At 45.0% G+C, this 17,441-nt stretch overlaps 1 protein-coding gene across 3 annotated transcripts in view; it reads left to right on the top strand.

Annotated features, from left to right (window-relative positions):
- ENPP6 (ectonucleotide pyrophosphatase/phosphodiesterase 6) overlaps positions 1 to 11,340 on the top strand; it is a 116,835-nt gene extending 105,495 nt beyond the window's left edge. For 2 of the 3 annotated variants that reach the window (XM_025886230.2, XM_073902298.1), the window contains 2 exons: positions 3,112 to 3,235; positions 7,878 to 11,340. In XM_025886230.2, the coding sequence (XP_025742015.1) occupies positions 3,112 to 3,235; positions 7,878 to 8,083 (330 nt within the window). In that variant the 3' untranslated portion in view covers positions 8,084 to 11,340. The remainder of the gene's footprint in view (positions 1 to 3,111; positions 3,236 to 7,877) is intronic. The other variant, XM_073902299.1, reaches the window with a different exon arrangement.
- The last annotated feature ends 6,101 nt before the right edge of the window (positions 11,341 to 17,441 follow it).

Here is a 17,441-nt window from a genome sequence, read left to right as displayed (position 1 = left end):
TCTGCTCTGGAGGCTGAGAGGTCTGGGACACACATGCATCAGTAGGACCTCATCTGTATGCATCTAGGTGACAATGTGGGGTACACAACAAAGACAGGGGAAGCCACCGGGAAAGGAAAAGGAGAAAATCGTCCAGACGCCATTTTGAAGCTAAGGCTGTGCATGACACGTAAGGCATTCAGTCACTGCCGGGAGACGGGTAGCGTCTCACATGAGCAGCCAGTTCCTTATTACTTCTTAAAATCAGTAAGAACAGTTGCTTGACTGGAGCGACTTGTCACTTTAATAAAAAGGAACGCACTCCCCTACGATCCGCCAGAGCCCCAGTGACCTTCAGGCTGAGGTTTCACGGCTGTATGTTTGTCTTTGTGGAATTCGCAAATCAGGTATAATCAGTCTTCGCCTCCCTTTCATCTGTCCCTTTGTTGTGGGGCACATATGTCCCGTGGGGGTCACAGTTGGTGAAGTCGTTAGTAACAGAATGTTCTACCTGGTGCTGCAGGAGTCACTGCCCCGGAGCCCGAGAGAGGACGCGACACCTCCAGTTAGCTGACAGAGCTAAACTGGGATGTGTTGTGATCATCACCATAGACAAAGAACAAAAACAGTATCACAGGTTTGGAAATGCAGTAAGTTAATAAAAACGTTCCCATGGAAAAATACAAGCTACAGCTGGAGAAGGAGGGACAGGGGATGATGGGAATTCAGGAAACGGAGAATCAGTGAAATAGTGTGCTTTGGAAAGTGAGGGAGCGATTTATTGGGTGCGACAGGATGGGTGCGCAAAGCGATATGACAGCTAAATAAGCCAAGGGGACTTCACACCCCACAGCCAGCTGCACCTGGTGACCGGCCCACAGCCGTTTGTTGGGCATCTATTATGTGCCGGGCACATCGTGCACAGTCATGTCCTCCTCCAGAAACGCTGTGAGGGAGGTATTATCACACCCGACGGGGAAACCGAAGCACCGAGAAGTAGCTCGCCCTGGGTCCGAACCAGTTTGCAGAACCAGAAAGCGACGAACTGGAATCCAATTTTAAAACCTTTTTTTCTTTTTTTTTTCTTTTTTCTTTTTTAAAGATTTTATTTATTTATTAGAGAGAGAGAATGAGAGATAGAGAGCACGAGAGGGAAGAGGGTCAGAGGGAGAAGCAGACTCCCCGCCGAGCAGGGAGCCCGATGCGGGACTCGATCCCGGGACTCCAGGATCATGACCTGAGCCAACGGCAGTGGCTTAACCAACTGAGCCACCCAGGCGCCCTAAAACCTTTTTTTCTATACACTTGAGAACTGGCCACACTACCCGGTGAGTAAAGAGGCCCGTGTGGTCATGGAAGGTGCACGAAGACCAGGAGACAACCCTCCTGGGTTCCAATCCCCGCCCTGCCTCTCGATCACTGTGTGGCTTTCAGAGTGTCCGTTAACCTCTCTGGGCCTTAGTTCCTTCAACCGTACAGTGGGAAGAACATCATCCACACTGGGATGTGGTGACAACAGAGTGAATGTCAGTGCAGGCTCTTGGTGAACTAAGTCGACGGTACAATTACGCGTCTTATGAGCCAACCTGTAAATTGCTGGGATTGTTGCTTCCCTGCTTTGGTCGTGACCAGTCAGTTCTACTTCCTGCATCTCAAGTGTTTGTGATCTCAGACCCTGCTCAGCAGAGGTGCCTGGACCGTCGGGCTCGAATGGTTAGTCTGCGGTGAAGGGCTGGGGATGCGTCCTCCGCGGGACCCATGGCTGTCACACAAGCCAGCATCTGCCATCTAAGGAAATTGAGTTCTGAAGGAAAGAGGGTGACAGGGAAGTGATGGTTCTGGAGCCCGTCCCGAATGAAGACCGTCGGAGGAAACAAAGATGTAAAGGGCCGTGCCATTTTCACATGTTTGACTAAATGAAGAGGAGGGGACCAATTTAACCCACATTGCTCCTGAGGTTGGAGCTTGGAATAAAGGAACAATGAGGGTGGGATCCGGGGCGGGGGGGGGGGGGGTGGTGGAAAGGGCTCTGGGCTTCGACAGCTTTGCTAGAAAAACGAGGTGATTCAATTAGACACCGTGTTTTCCAACAACTCTTGGACAGCAGTCGGGTGTCCTGCAGTTCAGTTCCGTTTGGACACTGACCCCCCCGGAGCTGGAGCAGCCCCTCGAGCTAGGGGGCTCCGTCCCACCTGACTGTCCCCTCTTCAGCTGCCAGCCGTAGGTTCTGGGTCCCCAGCCTACCCACACTAGTGTCTGGCTCGACTACAGATTGGAGGGTTCTCCCAGCCCTTTTCAGGTTCGATAACTGACCAGAATGGATGACAGAGCTCAGAAATGTGCTCTATTTGTGATTAGTTTTCTTACAGAGGCGACAACTCAGGAAGAGCTGGATGGAAGAGGGGCATAGAGCAAAGGATGACGGGTGAGGGGAACAGAGCATCCAGGCTGTCTTTGGGGCCATTGCCCTTCCAGCACATCGGTTTGTTCATTGGTCGAGAAGCTCCCTGAACCACGTTGCTCCAGGGTTTTTACACGGGTTTCACTGCATAGGCATGGGGGACTCCGCCGTTGGCCCCAAGACTGAGTGCAGTCTTACAGGTCAGAGGACGTCTCCATCATGCAGTTGGTCCCTCCAGTGACCTCCTGAAGCTCCCCAGCCCCCCACCCCAGTCAGCCATCTCATTAACAGACACTCAGGTATGGGGAGAAAGGGGCTCATTACGAATAACAAAAAACACCCCCTTCACTCCGGAAATTCCAAGGGCTTTAGGAGCTCTGGGCCAGGAACCTGGGACAAAGGCCAAATATACTTTTCACTATACCGTAGATGCACTTTAGCATCCCTTCTGTCTCTAACATGATATATTTAGTGGCTTTCAAACTGATTATGAGGTTCAGTTCTGCTCAGTGTAAGAAAATACCTTTATAGCTAGAGCTCTCTGGCAATTTCAGGGGCTGCCTCCAAAGGTCTGTGCTACCTGGGGTAGGACGTGATCCAGCCAAGGTTGCATGACCCCAGTGGAGAATGCTGTGAAGGAGATCCCCACATTGGGTGCTAGTTTGGGCCAGATGCTCACTCATCACGATGGTTGGGACACAGTGTAATGTAACTGCCTTGCCTGGTTTCAGAATCGAGAGACACTTCCTTTTTGGATGAACAGCACTGGCAAGAGGGAAGGTTGGCAGCACGGTTGGCACGGCTATGACAACGAGCTCATGGACATGAGGGGCATCTTCCTGGCCTTTGGACCCGGTAGGCAAGACATGACCCATGCTTTGTCCTCCGTTCCCAAAGAAGTGGTCTCCAGGAGGGGCTGACAGCACTAGTAAAGGCTGAAGTGAGTTCTTTATGGACCTCTTTATGAGCAAAGCGGAGCAAACCCAGCTGGCCTCCATGAAACATCTTTTGCTGGCTTGCTTTCAAATGCTTCATAGGTTTGGCAAATGCGGTCAAATGCTTTTCCTTGTAAATTTTAAATCTTGAGCGCAGTGAGGAAAATGTATTCCACATGTTTGTGATTCATTTTTTACTTAATTCATCAAAATGTTATTTCACAGCTATCTGATGTCCAGGAAAGCTTATCGGGCACCAGGTTGCTGACAGCTGTGAGTCTCAGACTTGACGTGATCACTTCCCAGGGTCTGACTCTTCCACAGGTCCGCCCTGCCTGGAGCACCCATGCCTGCGGGGGGCCTTTGGTTTAGGGCCCAGCCAGAAGCTGGGATGTGCTCAAGGCCGGGCTAGGCAATGACCTTGAGAATGACTTTGAGGGTGAGCCAGAAGGCCCAGGGACGGCTTGGATGAGAACAAAGGTACTCTGCCTCCCTTGACCAGATAAATTTCTAAGGCTGGAATAGAGAGAAGATGGAGAGGGTCTATTTGGTCATTTGCTTTAACTGACAGAGGACTGTAAACTCACATTGTGGAAACGTTTATCAGACACTCTGGAGGTCATACCATGACCCAAACACCCCTTTCTTTCTTAAAAAAAAAAAAAGCAGAGGTGGGAGAGGCATTCAACAGCGGCCCTCAGCCATCAGTTGACTGGCTCATAAGCTGGTCTTCTCCCTTACGACTGTCCACTCTCCTTATGAAATGTAATAAACTTACCCCGACATCCATACTCCAAGTGCCATTTTCTGGACGTAGATCAGAATGTTTCAGCCCATGACAGTCTGTTCTTCCCGTTCAAAGTACAGGTTAGAAGTCATGCCTAGAAGGTCTGCTCGTCTTCTTGATATAGCAAGACAAAGATCTATGTCGACCTCTCTCATTCTGTCTGCCTTGGGTCACTCTACTTACCACAAAATAGCTGCTGAGAACACCTAGGTGTCTATTTCTGCACGCTCCTTGGGAGCCCCTGGCCTCCTGGGCTTAGGGAACACACTGGTCTAGATCCTTTCCCATATGTGATCCAAGTTCCCAAGTCCTGAAGTAAACATCAGTACCAGTAGCAGCAAACATTTATAGAGTGCTAACTGGGTTCACAACATTGGCCTAAGAGAGTTCAGAGGATGCCCAAGCACATTGCCATCAACCAATGATAGTTACTGGGTGCTCCCTGTCAACCAAGCCAGAGGTTAGTCAGATATAACCTCTTACTCTATGTTCAACATTAATTCACCAAAGAGCTCAAAAACCTAATGAATGAGGGATGGAGGCGTAAGGATTTTGTTGAGGTCAACCGTTCATTAGATTAGGTTGGGGACATTCCAAGGCCGCAGGCTTTATACGGGAGAACATTAAACATCAGGGCTTTCATTCAAAAGCATCACCTCCTCCTTCCTTAGAAGGGAGAAATAAGATCATGAATGCAAAACAGTTGTCAGTGGAAGGAGTGTTTATAAACAAGAGTCTCAGGCATGTTTTAAAGCAGAAGCAAATCTAGCCTCAAACCAAAATTTTAAGACAAAGTACCCAAAGCTACATTAGCTTAAAGTTAAATTCAGAGGGGAGAGTTTGTCCATCAACAAAGGCCTCCATCATATGCTCCTGTAAAACTAAAAACCTAAACCTTTTACAGACAGATAGATGACCCCTGATGAAAAGGGACTGGGCCAACTGCAACAATGTTTCCAGGCAGGGACCGCCTTGAGAGAGCCTCCCGCAAACCATCACGTTTCTGGCTCCAAATCTCATGAAAGATTGAACAGCTTTACACACTGACTGTTTACTCAGAAGAAAATTTAAGAGCGAGGTCTTTAATAGCTATCTAGCTGCACTTTGAGATAAAGGTACATGCCTCCTGATTAATTGTAGGCGCTTCTTGCTCAGGGAGGATGCTGGGCATCATTGCAGCTGCTCAGATGGAGCTTTAGAAGCCAGTAAGTCTGGTCCGGCAGAAAGAAAAGGAAATAATTCTGGAAGATAGCCTCACTCTGGTTAATCCCAGTTTCTAATTTGAACGACCTAATCTTGCCCCGGAGAACTCCACATTTCAAGATAAGACAGCAGGAGTGTGATTCAGTGAGCTGCCTGTGAGCTAGGAAGCCTCACCCGGAAAGCAGTCCAAGGTGGCCAGGCCTGGCATGGGGCTGCAGAACCTTCTCTCTTTAGGAGAAACGGTTTCAATATCCACAAAATTTAAATTCATGGAAATAACCTGGATTGCCAATCCAGGTTCAGCATGCCACCTTGAGTTAGCTGAGGTTGGCTAGGTCCTCTCCAGCTGGATCTGGTATTGTTCTGTTGTTCAGGAATTTTCTAGAAGCTCTCATTCTAGCCTGGATCCTCTATTCTTTGGGCCCAAAGGCCCAGCTCCACAGCACAGGAAGTCAGGAACCAGATGGAGTTGGGAGGGAAAACCCAATTCTTCTTTCTGCTTATGTGCATAGGATTTAATTTTGTACTTTCAATGTAAAATCTTTTCTTTTCTTTTTTTGTCAGTAGAGCTTGATCTCAGTTTTTCCTGCTGAGTGTTAAAGACATGGGCATTTGGAAGGCTGGGGAAGGATATGTTGAGTTTACTGTTGTCCGCTACCCACACACCCTCCCCACCCACACACATGACAAAGACATGGCCACCATGTGGCGGGGCAGGGTGATCATCATGTCCAGGTCCATGGCAAGTCGGAAGGAGAGAGAGGAGTTGCTGCTACATCACCGGGACAACTTTTCCATTGATTTCTCACACTGCAGCTGATTCTTCTCTGGGGAAGTCTAACCACTGTCCTCACCTAGTTGTAATTACCTTGATATTAAGAAGGGTTGGGATTCTGGGGAAGACCTAAATCTCCTCTCCGGGGGGCGGGGGGGTTCTGGATTTTGAATAGTTTTTACCATGAGGTGATGCTGCTTATCCCTTATCCTTCCTGCCCCAAAAGTGAAGTGAATCCTCCAAATAATTTATAGGGTGACATTTTCAGTCCATAGTATGCCCTTGTGGGGTGTTTACTCTACATGCTTCTTAATAAGAATAGCTACCATTTATTGAGCAGATGCAGTGTGCCTGGAGCTATGGTTTAGGTACCATTTCTATGCCCATTTCCTGAGCTTATCCAGCTACTAAGTGGCTGGGGGCTGGTTGTAGAGCCTATTAACTTCTTATGCTAAAGTCAACATTAATTCTCCAAAGTGAGGAAAATCTATCACTTGGGAAGTTGGCCTGGATCTAACATACTTTGTGGGAGAGTTTTCTGAATAAAACTTTTTTCTGTACTTGTAATTTCAGGGTTAATGTAAGAGCAGGATTTGGTGTTGGCACTTCTGGACTCTGTTGCCACTGGTGTTCGTTTGCTTTTTAAATAAAGTACATGTGATCATTTTAGCAAAGCAATTATAAAGGATTATTTTCTAAGGGAGAAAACTTGGCTTTACAGCCCCCAAACCACCCATTTCCTTTCAAAGTCTTACACGGACTAAAAGCACAAGCAGAGGCCTTTATGGATGGATAAAATCTCCTTCTTGAATTCAAGCTCAATGTAGCTCTGGTTTGGGGCCCAAAAGGGAAACTGTTATGTACACTACTAACCTCTTACACTCACTCTTTGAACAGACAGGTACTTGGTATTCAGCCTCTTCTTGGCCGCCTGTGGAGAAGGAGAAGGTGCACTCTTGACTGAAATTCCTCCGTATTCACTAGGCTGTGAACGACTAGCCCTACCTTCTAGATTCCTGCGTCACCGCTAGAGTGTGGTGCAGCCTCTGGGTGGAAGCAGGCACAACACTCTTCTCCACTAGAGCTCTCAGGGCCTTCACCCGGGTCCCTAACTCCAATACCGGTTCGCTTGTTTTCCACTTGGCTAAGTTATTTCATCTGCTAGTGAAAGACTCCCAAGGAATGTTCGGTTGATCCTCCAAACATATTTAAGAAACCAGTGTTGTTGCTCCTGAGGTAGCCAGCACTGAGGAAACCATATAGGTTCACATTCCATGAAGCCCTGAGACCTCGATGTGGCAGGAAAATGAAGAAGCTTTCTTAAGTGGCTCTGGGGTCCCCTGGCCAAGCAGCTGCTGCTAGATAGACGTTCTGGAAGATAAGCATACTGTGTAATTGGGTTTGGGGAGCTCAGCAAGACAGTCAACCTTCTGTGACCACACCTGCTCTCCAGGGCTCTGTGGAGATGAGCAGCAAAAATGGAGATGCCCTTCTGCCTCTCCAGGATAGCTCTGCTGTCAGGAAGGCACCACAGTTATGCACAAAGACGGTCTGCTGATTTGTCTTTCTAAAGAAACTCATCTCCACGAGCCGTAGAAAGCAACTTCCTTTTGTAAGCTATACCCCTTCCAGATACCCTTTCAAGTTCACCATGAGTTGGTCACGCCCCATTGACAGAGCTGGTTTCCAGTCCCAAAGCTGCCTGGAGCCTGAGTATAATTCTCTGTGTTATGACTTGGCCCCCTTTCTGCCCAGGGCATAGCTGTGACAACTTGTTTGCTTGCCTTTCCCTTTCAGATTTCAAATCCAACTTCAGAGCTGCTCCAATCAGGTCTGTGGATGTCTACAATGTCATGTGCAACGTGGCAGGCATCGCTCCCCTGCCCAACAATGGCTCCTGGTCCAGGGTGATGTGTATGCTGAAGGACCAGGACAGCTCGGCTCTGTCCGTCCGACCGAGCAGCTGTGTTCTGGTCTTGATTCTCCTCCTACTGTTTGCATAGATGCTGCTATTGTTGTCCCCAAACACTCAGCCAAGTGTGCCTCCATGGTGGGATGGTTTTCATTTTCTATTCGAATAATAGCTTCATTAACACAATCAAGGCCACAAAAATTGTAAATATACTATCCTTGGGTGATTCCACACAGAAAAAAAAAAACATTTTAAATTTCTTAAAAAAATTTTTTTAAACTTCTTTAAAACAAAACAAAACAAAACAAAACACCAAAAACCCCAAGCTTTATTTCTTCTGGAGGTAAGGAAAACCCTAGCTTTTCATTGGTTCAACTATATGTCATTTTCTGCATTGTTTTCATGCAGTTACTCAGATGAACTGTCTGAGTACGAGCCCACCCCTGGGGCAAACAGACTTTGAGTGGATATTGCATGGAGTCTTGGGCCCATCTGTGTCCTGCCTTGCGCAAAGCAGGCCCTTGTCTGTGTCCGGTCCACAGCCAGGAGCCATCCCTGGGGTTTATGGCCACAATCCGGTACTGTTCCCTCCAGCCCAGAAAAAAGAAGTCCACATAAAAGCAACAGCGGTCTTCTGTTTTGGGTCCGGCTCATGGAGTCTTTTTAATTTTATACCAAGCCCCAGAAAGATCATATCTTGGCTCACCAATCAAAAGTACCAAGGATTGAAGAACTCACAGAACAAGGTGGAAGATGTGGGTGCCCTCCCAAACTCGTGAGTGCACAAAAATGTCTCCCTTGCCTTGAGGAGCAGAAAGGCTTGCAGCAGACCCAGGCTTCTGGTGAGACTTAGCACAGTCTGTCACAACATGGAAGCTTGCACATGGTGGGCCCTATATGTGTGGGTGGACTAATGGTTACCTCGCCACGCTTTGGATCCCCAGACAGAGTATAGGCTATAGCAATACCTGACATACCGTTACAGGCTGATACATCTTGCTGATGACTTGTGGACATGTTTGCAGAAATCTCAGTTCACTGCTTGGAATGGTAGCACATTAAGTTCTATGCACCAGTAGTCTTGGAGCAAGGCTTGTGGAATAACACCAGCAGAGTGTATCCTGAGGGACCCAGAAGCCCAAGGAAAATGGTGGGGGTGGGGGTGGGGTGGGGAATGGAGAGAACATGATGGAACTGAATCCCAAACCAATTAGCCATTTGATTAGGAAACAGTTTGGTCAAAGTGCCACCTCAGGGACCTAAGCTGTTTGGAAGCCCCTACAAAGAGCCACTGAGCCTGAGTTGAAATGTTTTCAGTTTAGTCATCTAGATTTGCTGTAGGAAATCTTGTTGTGAAACAAAACATAACTGCATGTGTAAATGATCAGAGTCACATAGACATATCATTGCGTTAACTGAGTTTGCACTGAATGGGGCACATCTGCAAAAGAGACTTTCTGTCAGGAAGAGATAGCACATCAGGTCTCCTCAGGATGATGAAGCCCTTTTAGAGCGTTTGCCTTGAGAAATGAGCATCAACACTCACCCTGATTCAAGAGGGTTGGGAGCATCTCTGAGCCTTGAATCATGAGAGCAAAAGATCACCACTTAAAAAATACCTATACCAAATCTGTCATCACAAAAGATTTCTAAGGATTCATGTAATGTGTTTTAAAAGTGCCAGCAAGCCATCAGATCAATTAGGAAGAAGGCAAATCGGCCTTTGCTATTTGGCTGAAAGCAAACGGGTGCTCTCAGAACATTGGGCAGTGGCTGTTGAAATAAGCATCCATTGTTCAAACTGTCCTTAGTCCGGAAAGGACAGTGTTATAATGAATTCAATGGAGCTCACCTTCTCCCCTTGTGAAGGAAGGATCACTAAAGATATCCAAGTGATTCAGTTAAAAGAGGATCATCCAAATCAAGAGAGTACAAACATGCACACAGTCTTACATTTGTCTTTCCTGCTCTGTTCTACTCATCCTTAAAAACTTCAAGTTACATAAAAAAAAAAAAATCTCAGCTATTTGTCTGACAGAGTGTAGCTAATAAATAATCTTAAATAGATGAATGAGAATAAGATACTTTTGGAATCATGAATATTGGTAAATCATAAAGAAAATTCAGGCCCTAAATGGAGAAAACACTTTTTCCTAAAATAATGCATGCATTTTAGTGGCTTAATTATTTAGCTAGAATTTTTTTCCCTTTGATTTTTATTTTAAAGTTACTTTATTTTCCCCAGGAAGTTTTTCTCTAAATGTGTTCTGTTCCTTTGGAGTAAAATCTCGTACATATAGACACCTTTTCTCCTGGATTACGTTGCTACTTCACTACTAATTCCAGGGGAAAGATAATTGGATTGACCTGCAAATACTGAAGATAAACCAAAGGAATGATCCTTACATTAAAGATGAGATGAATGGCTGCTTTCCCCGCCCAATGTCTAATCTCCAGGGCCCAATTCAATTAAGTTCTGAAGACCTAAGCATAAATTAGAACAGACCCAGGGACTTCTTTCTAGCCTCGAGGAATCCTGATTATAGAGCCCCAACTCTTTCTACTTTTAAAGAGAACTTGGAAATCCACATCGATCTGAGTTCAGTCATTGATGGCCATTTGCAAACTTCCTGGGATTGTAAGCATCATCTGGCCTGCTTCCGGAGATGTAGGTTTGGAGGATCTGGGTGGGACCTCAGACAGCACTTGCAGGTTTGGGTTTGCTCTATGAAGAGAAAGGTTCTGGTTAGAGCTTGGTAGACCTGGGTCTGCTGACAGCAATTTCATAATCCTCCAGTTTCTCCAGAGGCCATCGGACTGGTATCGACTACCGGTCCCAGCTGGGTCAAGCTTCCAGCCCTCTCTAAGCCAAAGCAGATCCGCAAGCCCCAGAGAGGGAGAGGGGCACCCAGAGGGGCAAACTTTGCTTCTCCACACTCTGTTCCCGTGAGTCTAGGGTTCCCAAGAGCACTATCACACAAACTCATTGTTGAAGACATAGGCCTATTTTATGGATTTTTCTAAAAAAAAAAAAGTGTTTTTTGCATTTCTGTAAATATCAAAAGACTTCCAAATGTGATTGTGTGTTTAATCTTAAACAATTTTTGATAGACCAAAGTCAGCTCTTGTAAACTACTTGCTCGAAGGAAGGGAGGTGGTAGTCTTGGCAGACTGGTTCTAAAACATGTGAAACTTGGTCTCAGGTGTATGCTATGAAAAATGGACTTGTGTGTGTTGCTTGGAAATCATAAAACAGCACCAAGTACAGTGCCTCAAATGTTTAATAATGTTCCATAAATATGTGTTGAATAAAAAAATAAATCTCATAAAGGAGATGTGCTTACACTTCAGATATTCTCTTTGTCTATAGTTCCACAAATTAAAAGAATGATTCATTTTTAACTAGCTATCTTTTCTTATCACCCAACTGATAATATAATTATACTTCATTCCATGGATTAAACATAGTCCATCCCAGGCTTATGAATTTGATGATGGATGGAAGGAAGGAAGGAAGGGCGGGAGGAAGGAAGGAAGGGAGGAAGGAAGGAAGGGAGATTAGATTTTGAATATACTAAGCATAATATAATTTTTAGGATAACAGCTTTATCAAAATTTAATTCATATACCATATAATTCATCCACTTAAAGTGTACAATTCAAAGGCTTGATTCAAGTCACAGAATTGTGCAACCATCACCACAATCAATTTGAGAATATTTTTATCACCCCCAAAGAACGCTATATCCACAAGTGCCTTAGTGGATCAGTCCCCATTTCCTGCCCACCCCCTCCACCTGTCTTGGGCCACCACTAAATCACATTTTGTCTGTATAGGTTTTCCTATTCGAGGTATTTCATTAAAATGGAATAACAGTATGTTGTCTTTTGTAGCCGGCTTTTTTCACTCAGCGTAATGTTTTCAACGTTTAGCATGAATCAGTACTTCACTCTTTTTATTTCCAAATAATACTCCACTGTATGGAGTGGCTACATTTTATTTATCCATTATTTAGTTGATGGACATTTGTTTTTTTTCTCCCTTTTTGGATAGTATGAATATTGGTACGTTGAACATTCATGTATGTGTTTTTGTGGACATATGTTTGCATTTGTTTGGGGAATATACCTGGAGTGGAATTGCAGGATCACATGCTAACTCTATATTAAACATTTGAAGAACTATCAGACCATTTTCCAAATTGACTGCACAATTTTGCATTCCCACCAGCGATGTAAGAGGCTGCAAGTTTCTCCACATCTTCACCAATGCTTGGAATCCTGTCTTTTTTATTATTATTATTATTACAGCCATCCTAGCAGGCATGGTGTGAGATCTCATTGTGGTTTTGATTTGCATTTCTCTCATGACGAATAACGTTGGGCATCTTTTCATGTGCCTATTGGCCATTTGTCTATCTTTGTTGAGGAAATGTTTATTCAAACCCTTTGCCCATTTTTTAAAACTGGATTTTGGCCTTTTTATTATTGAGTTGTAAGACTTCTTTATATATTCTGGATGCAAGTCCCTTATCAGATATTTGTTTTGCAAAAACTTATTTTTCCCTGTCCTGTGGGTGTTCTTTTCACTTTCTTTGATGGTATCCTTCATGGCACAAGTTTTTAATTTTGACAAAGTCCAATTGATCTATTTTTCTTTTCATCAGTTGTGCTTTTGTGTCCTATCCAAGAAAGCTTTGCCTGACCCAAGATCCTGAAGACTTGCTCCTCTCATTTATTCTAGGAGTGTTACAGTTTTAACTCATATTTAGGTCGATGATCCACTTTGAGTTAATTTTTTTCTTTATTGTGTGAGGAAGTGATGGCTAACTCATTCTTTTGCCTGTGGATATCCAGTTGTCCCGGAATGGTTTGTTGCAAAGCATATTGACTTTTTAGAGAAATGTGAAAATGATTCTGTTGGATATAAACACTTTAAAAAAAATAATAATCACTCCAGAAATGTGAAGTTTTTTTGTACTTCAGGTTACACAACACCGGATATGCAACACAGTGTTTGTTTTCTCACACTCTCCTTGACCAGGTTAGGCCCCCACTATACTCTGCCTCTGTACATTAGCTGCACATAACACCCACTGTGATTCTCTGTCATACACTGATCAAAATTCTAATCATACAATAATTAAAGTTCTTGTTTACTATTGTCTATTTTATTTCATTGGAATTTCCACTGAGAAAGATAGTGACAGTGTCTTATTCACCCAGCAAAATGCCTGGCACACAATAGATATTCAATGGATATCTGCCGAATGCGTAAGTGACTTTGCATTTTATTGCATTTTTCTTCCCATTTTTATAACTGCACCCCACAACCTCACACACAGAAATCACAAATATTTTTTAAAGCCCCTGCTTCACCATTTTAATCTCACCTCTGGCCTTCTTATCTAACCCCATCTTTCCTAGGTAATTACTTACCTTGGTTTTCCTTTGGCACTGAGAAATGTTGTACCTCACAATTATCTTTATTTCTATTTCCTTGAATTCATGCACGTTCTATTTTGCATGAGTTTGTTTTGCATGCTAAATATGGGAACAATAATATTTTTCTTCTCTGTCTCATTAGATTATAGTTTTCTTAGAAGCAAAGAGCTTCCCTCCCTCCCTCCCTTCTTTCTTTCCTTCCTTCCTTCCTTCCTTCCTTGGAAGTTCAAGATTTGAGGGGACCCTAATAATCGGCATCCCTGCTTCCTAACTAATTTTGTATGTAATTGAGGCAGACCAGGGTTTGGTAGATGGAGAGCGAAACATCACCTTTATCACAATAAAGCTGACAGTACTGGACAATGTGGGCTATAATGTCACACCTCTGAATCACACAGACTGGCCCACCGAGGCCCTACACCTGTAAGTGCTTTGCAGCCTACAGGAAGGGAAGCAAATGGTGTGTCAAACATGAAGGCACAGAGACTAATCACAGCAGTTCTGGAGCTAATTCCCTGAACCCTAAACAACTGCTAGGATGTTTCTTCTCTGGGTCACCCAGCACGCTTACTGGGCCAGGAAAAGTCCTTAAGGAGCATCACTGTGGCAGTTCTGAAGTTCACCAAAGTGATTCAGGAGGACTCAGCGTGGCCTTATTCATGGTGAGGCCACACAGAACTGCCTGTAATTTGGCCCTTGGACAGGAGATCCAGGGAGCTCACTCGACTTTGCCCTCGCTCGAGCCCACCTGGGCCTACTGGCTGTCCTGGCCTCCTTGCTGTGCTCGGACTTACGGAACTCCAAATGGATTTCACATTTTTGACAGAAGCCCTTGTAGATAAGGCATAGTTCTGTGAGATAACATTCTCCCAGTTGTGAGTCTTAGCTTAACTCCTAGCAAAAGAATGATTAATTTCCGTTCCTTTTAAAAAATTTTTAGTCATGTAATTGCCAACAGCATTTGTTATACTTTTGGCAAGTTTAAAACACAGTCAAATAATTTTATTCCATCGGGGCAGAGCCCAGGTCTGGCTTATTCACCTCTGCATATCTAGATCCTGGCACAGAGTCAGGCACCTAGTAGGGTCTCACGCATTTGAAGAATGGATGAGCCTAATTGTTTATAAAAGAGCATACTGACTGTGTCATACAATTATCTGAAGTTCTGGAGCTGCCCTGGTACAATCTGCCCCATGTAGAGTTAAGTCCCTTCAGGGAAGGTTCAAACTGCAAGAGATGCAAGAATAGCACATACCACACCCTTCATTAGGCATTGAATTGCTCACCCCACCGCCAAAAAAAAAAAAAAAAAAAAAAAGATATGTCCAAGCCCTAATCCTTGATATCTGTGAATGTGACCTTATTTGGAAATAGAGTTTTACAGATGTAATCAAGTCAGATGAGGTCACACTGGATTAGGGTGGGCTCTACTCCAATGACTGGTGGCCTTCTAAGAAGGGAGAAATTTAGATTCAGAGACATAGGAAAGAAGGCCACAGGGCAGTGGAGGCAAAAACTGGAGGGACGTGTCTACAAGCCAAGGAACAGCAAGGACCGTGGGCAACCACGTAGCTAGAAGAGGCAAGGACAGATTCTCCCCTAGAGCCTTCAGAGGGAGCATGGCTTTGCTGAAACCTTGATTTCAGACTTCTAGTCTCCACACTGTGAGAAGCTGCATTTCTGTTAAAATACCTAGTTTGTGGTGATTTGTTACAGCATTCGTGGGAAACTAATACACCCTGCATATTGTTTTTGGAGTCATTCCAGCTCATCAAAGATTTCTTGAGCCCCTCCCCTCTTTCATACCAGGTACCATGAATGTTTTGGGAAGAAAAGATACCATTACTATCCTCACTGAACTTACAATGTAGTCATGTCATTTCTTCCATTTTTGAGCAGAGTTGAATACTCCTTTCTGTGGAACAAAATGTTTCGGTTGCCATAGGCAATGCGTAGAGAAAATTTCAGACAAAACAGAGGTAACACAATGAAAGAAGGCATCCACTCCAGAGCAGGAGAGCTGGAGGCAGGAAGCTCACTTGCTTGTGCTCCTGATGGCGCCTTGTCCATTGTCTCCTTTGGGATCTTACTCTTGGCCATTGGATGTTCCTCCTTAATCTGCTCTTCACCTTCCCTGTATAATTTTCCCTCAGCAAAAGCAGGGATGATCATGTTACTCACCTGGTTAAAAACCACCCTTGTGTCTTTCATTCCTATAGAACTAAATTCCAAATTCTGCTTCCAAACCATTTCCATGGTTCAACTTCCCCCTGCATCTCCCAGTGTTCCATCTCACATCCTCAGCTGAGCACCATGAATGTGCCATTCTCAACTCTGACCCTGGCCCTCTGTCCAGCACTCCCCTTCCCACTCTTTGTCGAGCAAACTTATATTCACCCTTCATGGCCTGGATTCTCTGGGAGGCCTTTGTACTTTCATGTTCTCTTATTTCATTTATTACTAAGCAAGTCACAATATAGTGTAATAATTTTCTTGCAAGTGTTCTTCAAACCAGGATATAAGCAAAGCAGAATGGTGGGATTGTGTCTTCTCATTTTTGGAGTCCTCAAACAAAGTCTGGAGCCCCAATGAAGTCGACCACAAAATAGCTGATAATTGGTGAACAAATGAATGAATTATTGAATGAATGAATGAATCAATCAACCAATGAACAGGGTGAAGAAGTTAGGACACTCTAATCAGAAGATCCCCCAGAGTTTGGACAGAGCTTCTCATAGCAGCAAGGGGTTGGAAGATCCAGGTGCCGGAAGGTTTTGCAGAAAGGAGCAGGGTTTGACAAATGACTAGCTATGTGACAAGGGATCCAGAGGGCAAGAGTTTCTCTTTCAGCATTTCAGCAGGCCCCCTCTTTAGCCATGAACAAGAGGAAGTGAAACATGACGGGAAGAAAGGAAGGAAAGATAAATTAGCTCTGTCTTCACCACGTTTAATTTGACTTTTCAACAAGACTAACACACGCTTGTACTGTCATTTCCCTAGGCTTGGAGGAGACAACAGAAGGGAGTTCAGAGCCTTGAACACACAAGATGCATATGGAGGAAGAAGAATCCCAATCACCGTTTCCTCCTTCTGAGGAGGAAGGCTTCTGAGTCTGATCTGCCTTTGCTTCTGAGAAATGGGCAGTGGGTGACAGGAGGAGGTGGAGAAGAGCTTTCAGAGGAGGAGAGGGGTGTTTAAGAAATCTCCTTCCTGGGACAGCCTTGTTTACACCTCTCCTCTCTCTCCTGTCCTTTTGCTGCTTAGGATAGTCCGGTCTCAGGGTGGGGTCAGGGGGACGAGTAGGAGCTGAACTTCTGCCACATCCCAGAACAAGATGGTGCCCAAAAGCACCCTTCCACTCCCACAGTCAGTGACAAGGGCCAGAGGGATGGATGGGGGTGGGCCAGGGAGGGGGAAGGGTAGAAAAAAGGAGACCAGGAAGCCATTTTGCCTGCTCTTAAATGAAAGGAGCAGAAGGAACTCTGGAAGCTTATCCAAGTTCAGACCACAGTCCATTTCAACAAAGTATGAGGTACTTGGGGTCAAAGCTCCAATGAGTAATAAACATTATTTCCGTGGACCACTGTTGGGAATCTGCATGAAGTGATAGCTGGCTTACGGAGGAGGATTTGAGCTTTCCAGGATCCAGGCTGCTCTCTCCATCTGAAACCCTAAAACTAGCCCTACCTGGTGCCTGGTATTATGAAATGCATGTGACACACAATGTCTCTTGTTTATTTTAGGCAATCGAGGTGCCTACAGAGTAAACGACTTGCCCAAGGCCACACAGCTAGGAAAGACAGAGGCAGGTCAGTATGACTCTGGGGGAGAAGCCCTGGCTTATTTAACCTGCCCTAGCCCCACCAGTCCCTGTCAGCACTCTCTCAAGCCCCCACCCCAGAAACACACAAGCAAGGCAAAGCAGGGAGCTTATCTACCAAATAGGTTCAGACATTCTCTTAAGAGCGCCCCCCACAGGCTGACACTGTTTCTGGAGCTACCAC

This window comes from Callorhinus ursinus, unplaced genomic scaffold (genome assembly GCF_003265705.2).
Source record: "Callorhinus ursinus isolate GAN/ISIS: 27379988/994484 unplaced genomic scaffold, GSC_fseal_2.0 scaffold17, whole genome shotgun sequence".
NCBI lineage: Eukaryota > Metazoa > Chordata > Mammalia > Carnivora > Otariidae > Callorhinus > Callorhinus ursinus.
Note: the sequence above shows the minus strand (reverse complement) of the source record. Positions and strands in the feature narration are given on the sequence as shown.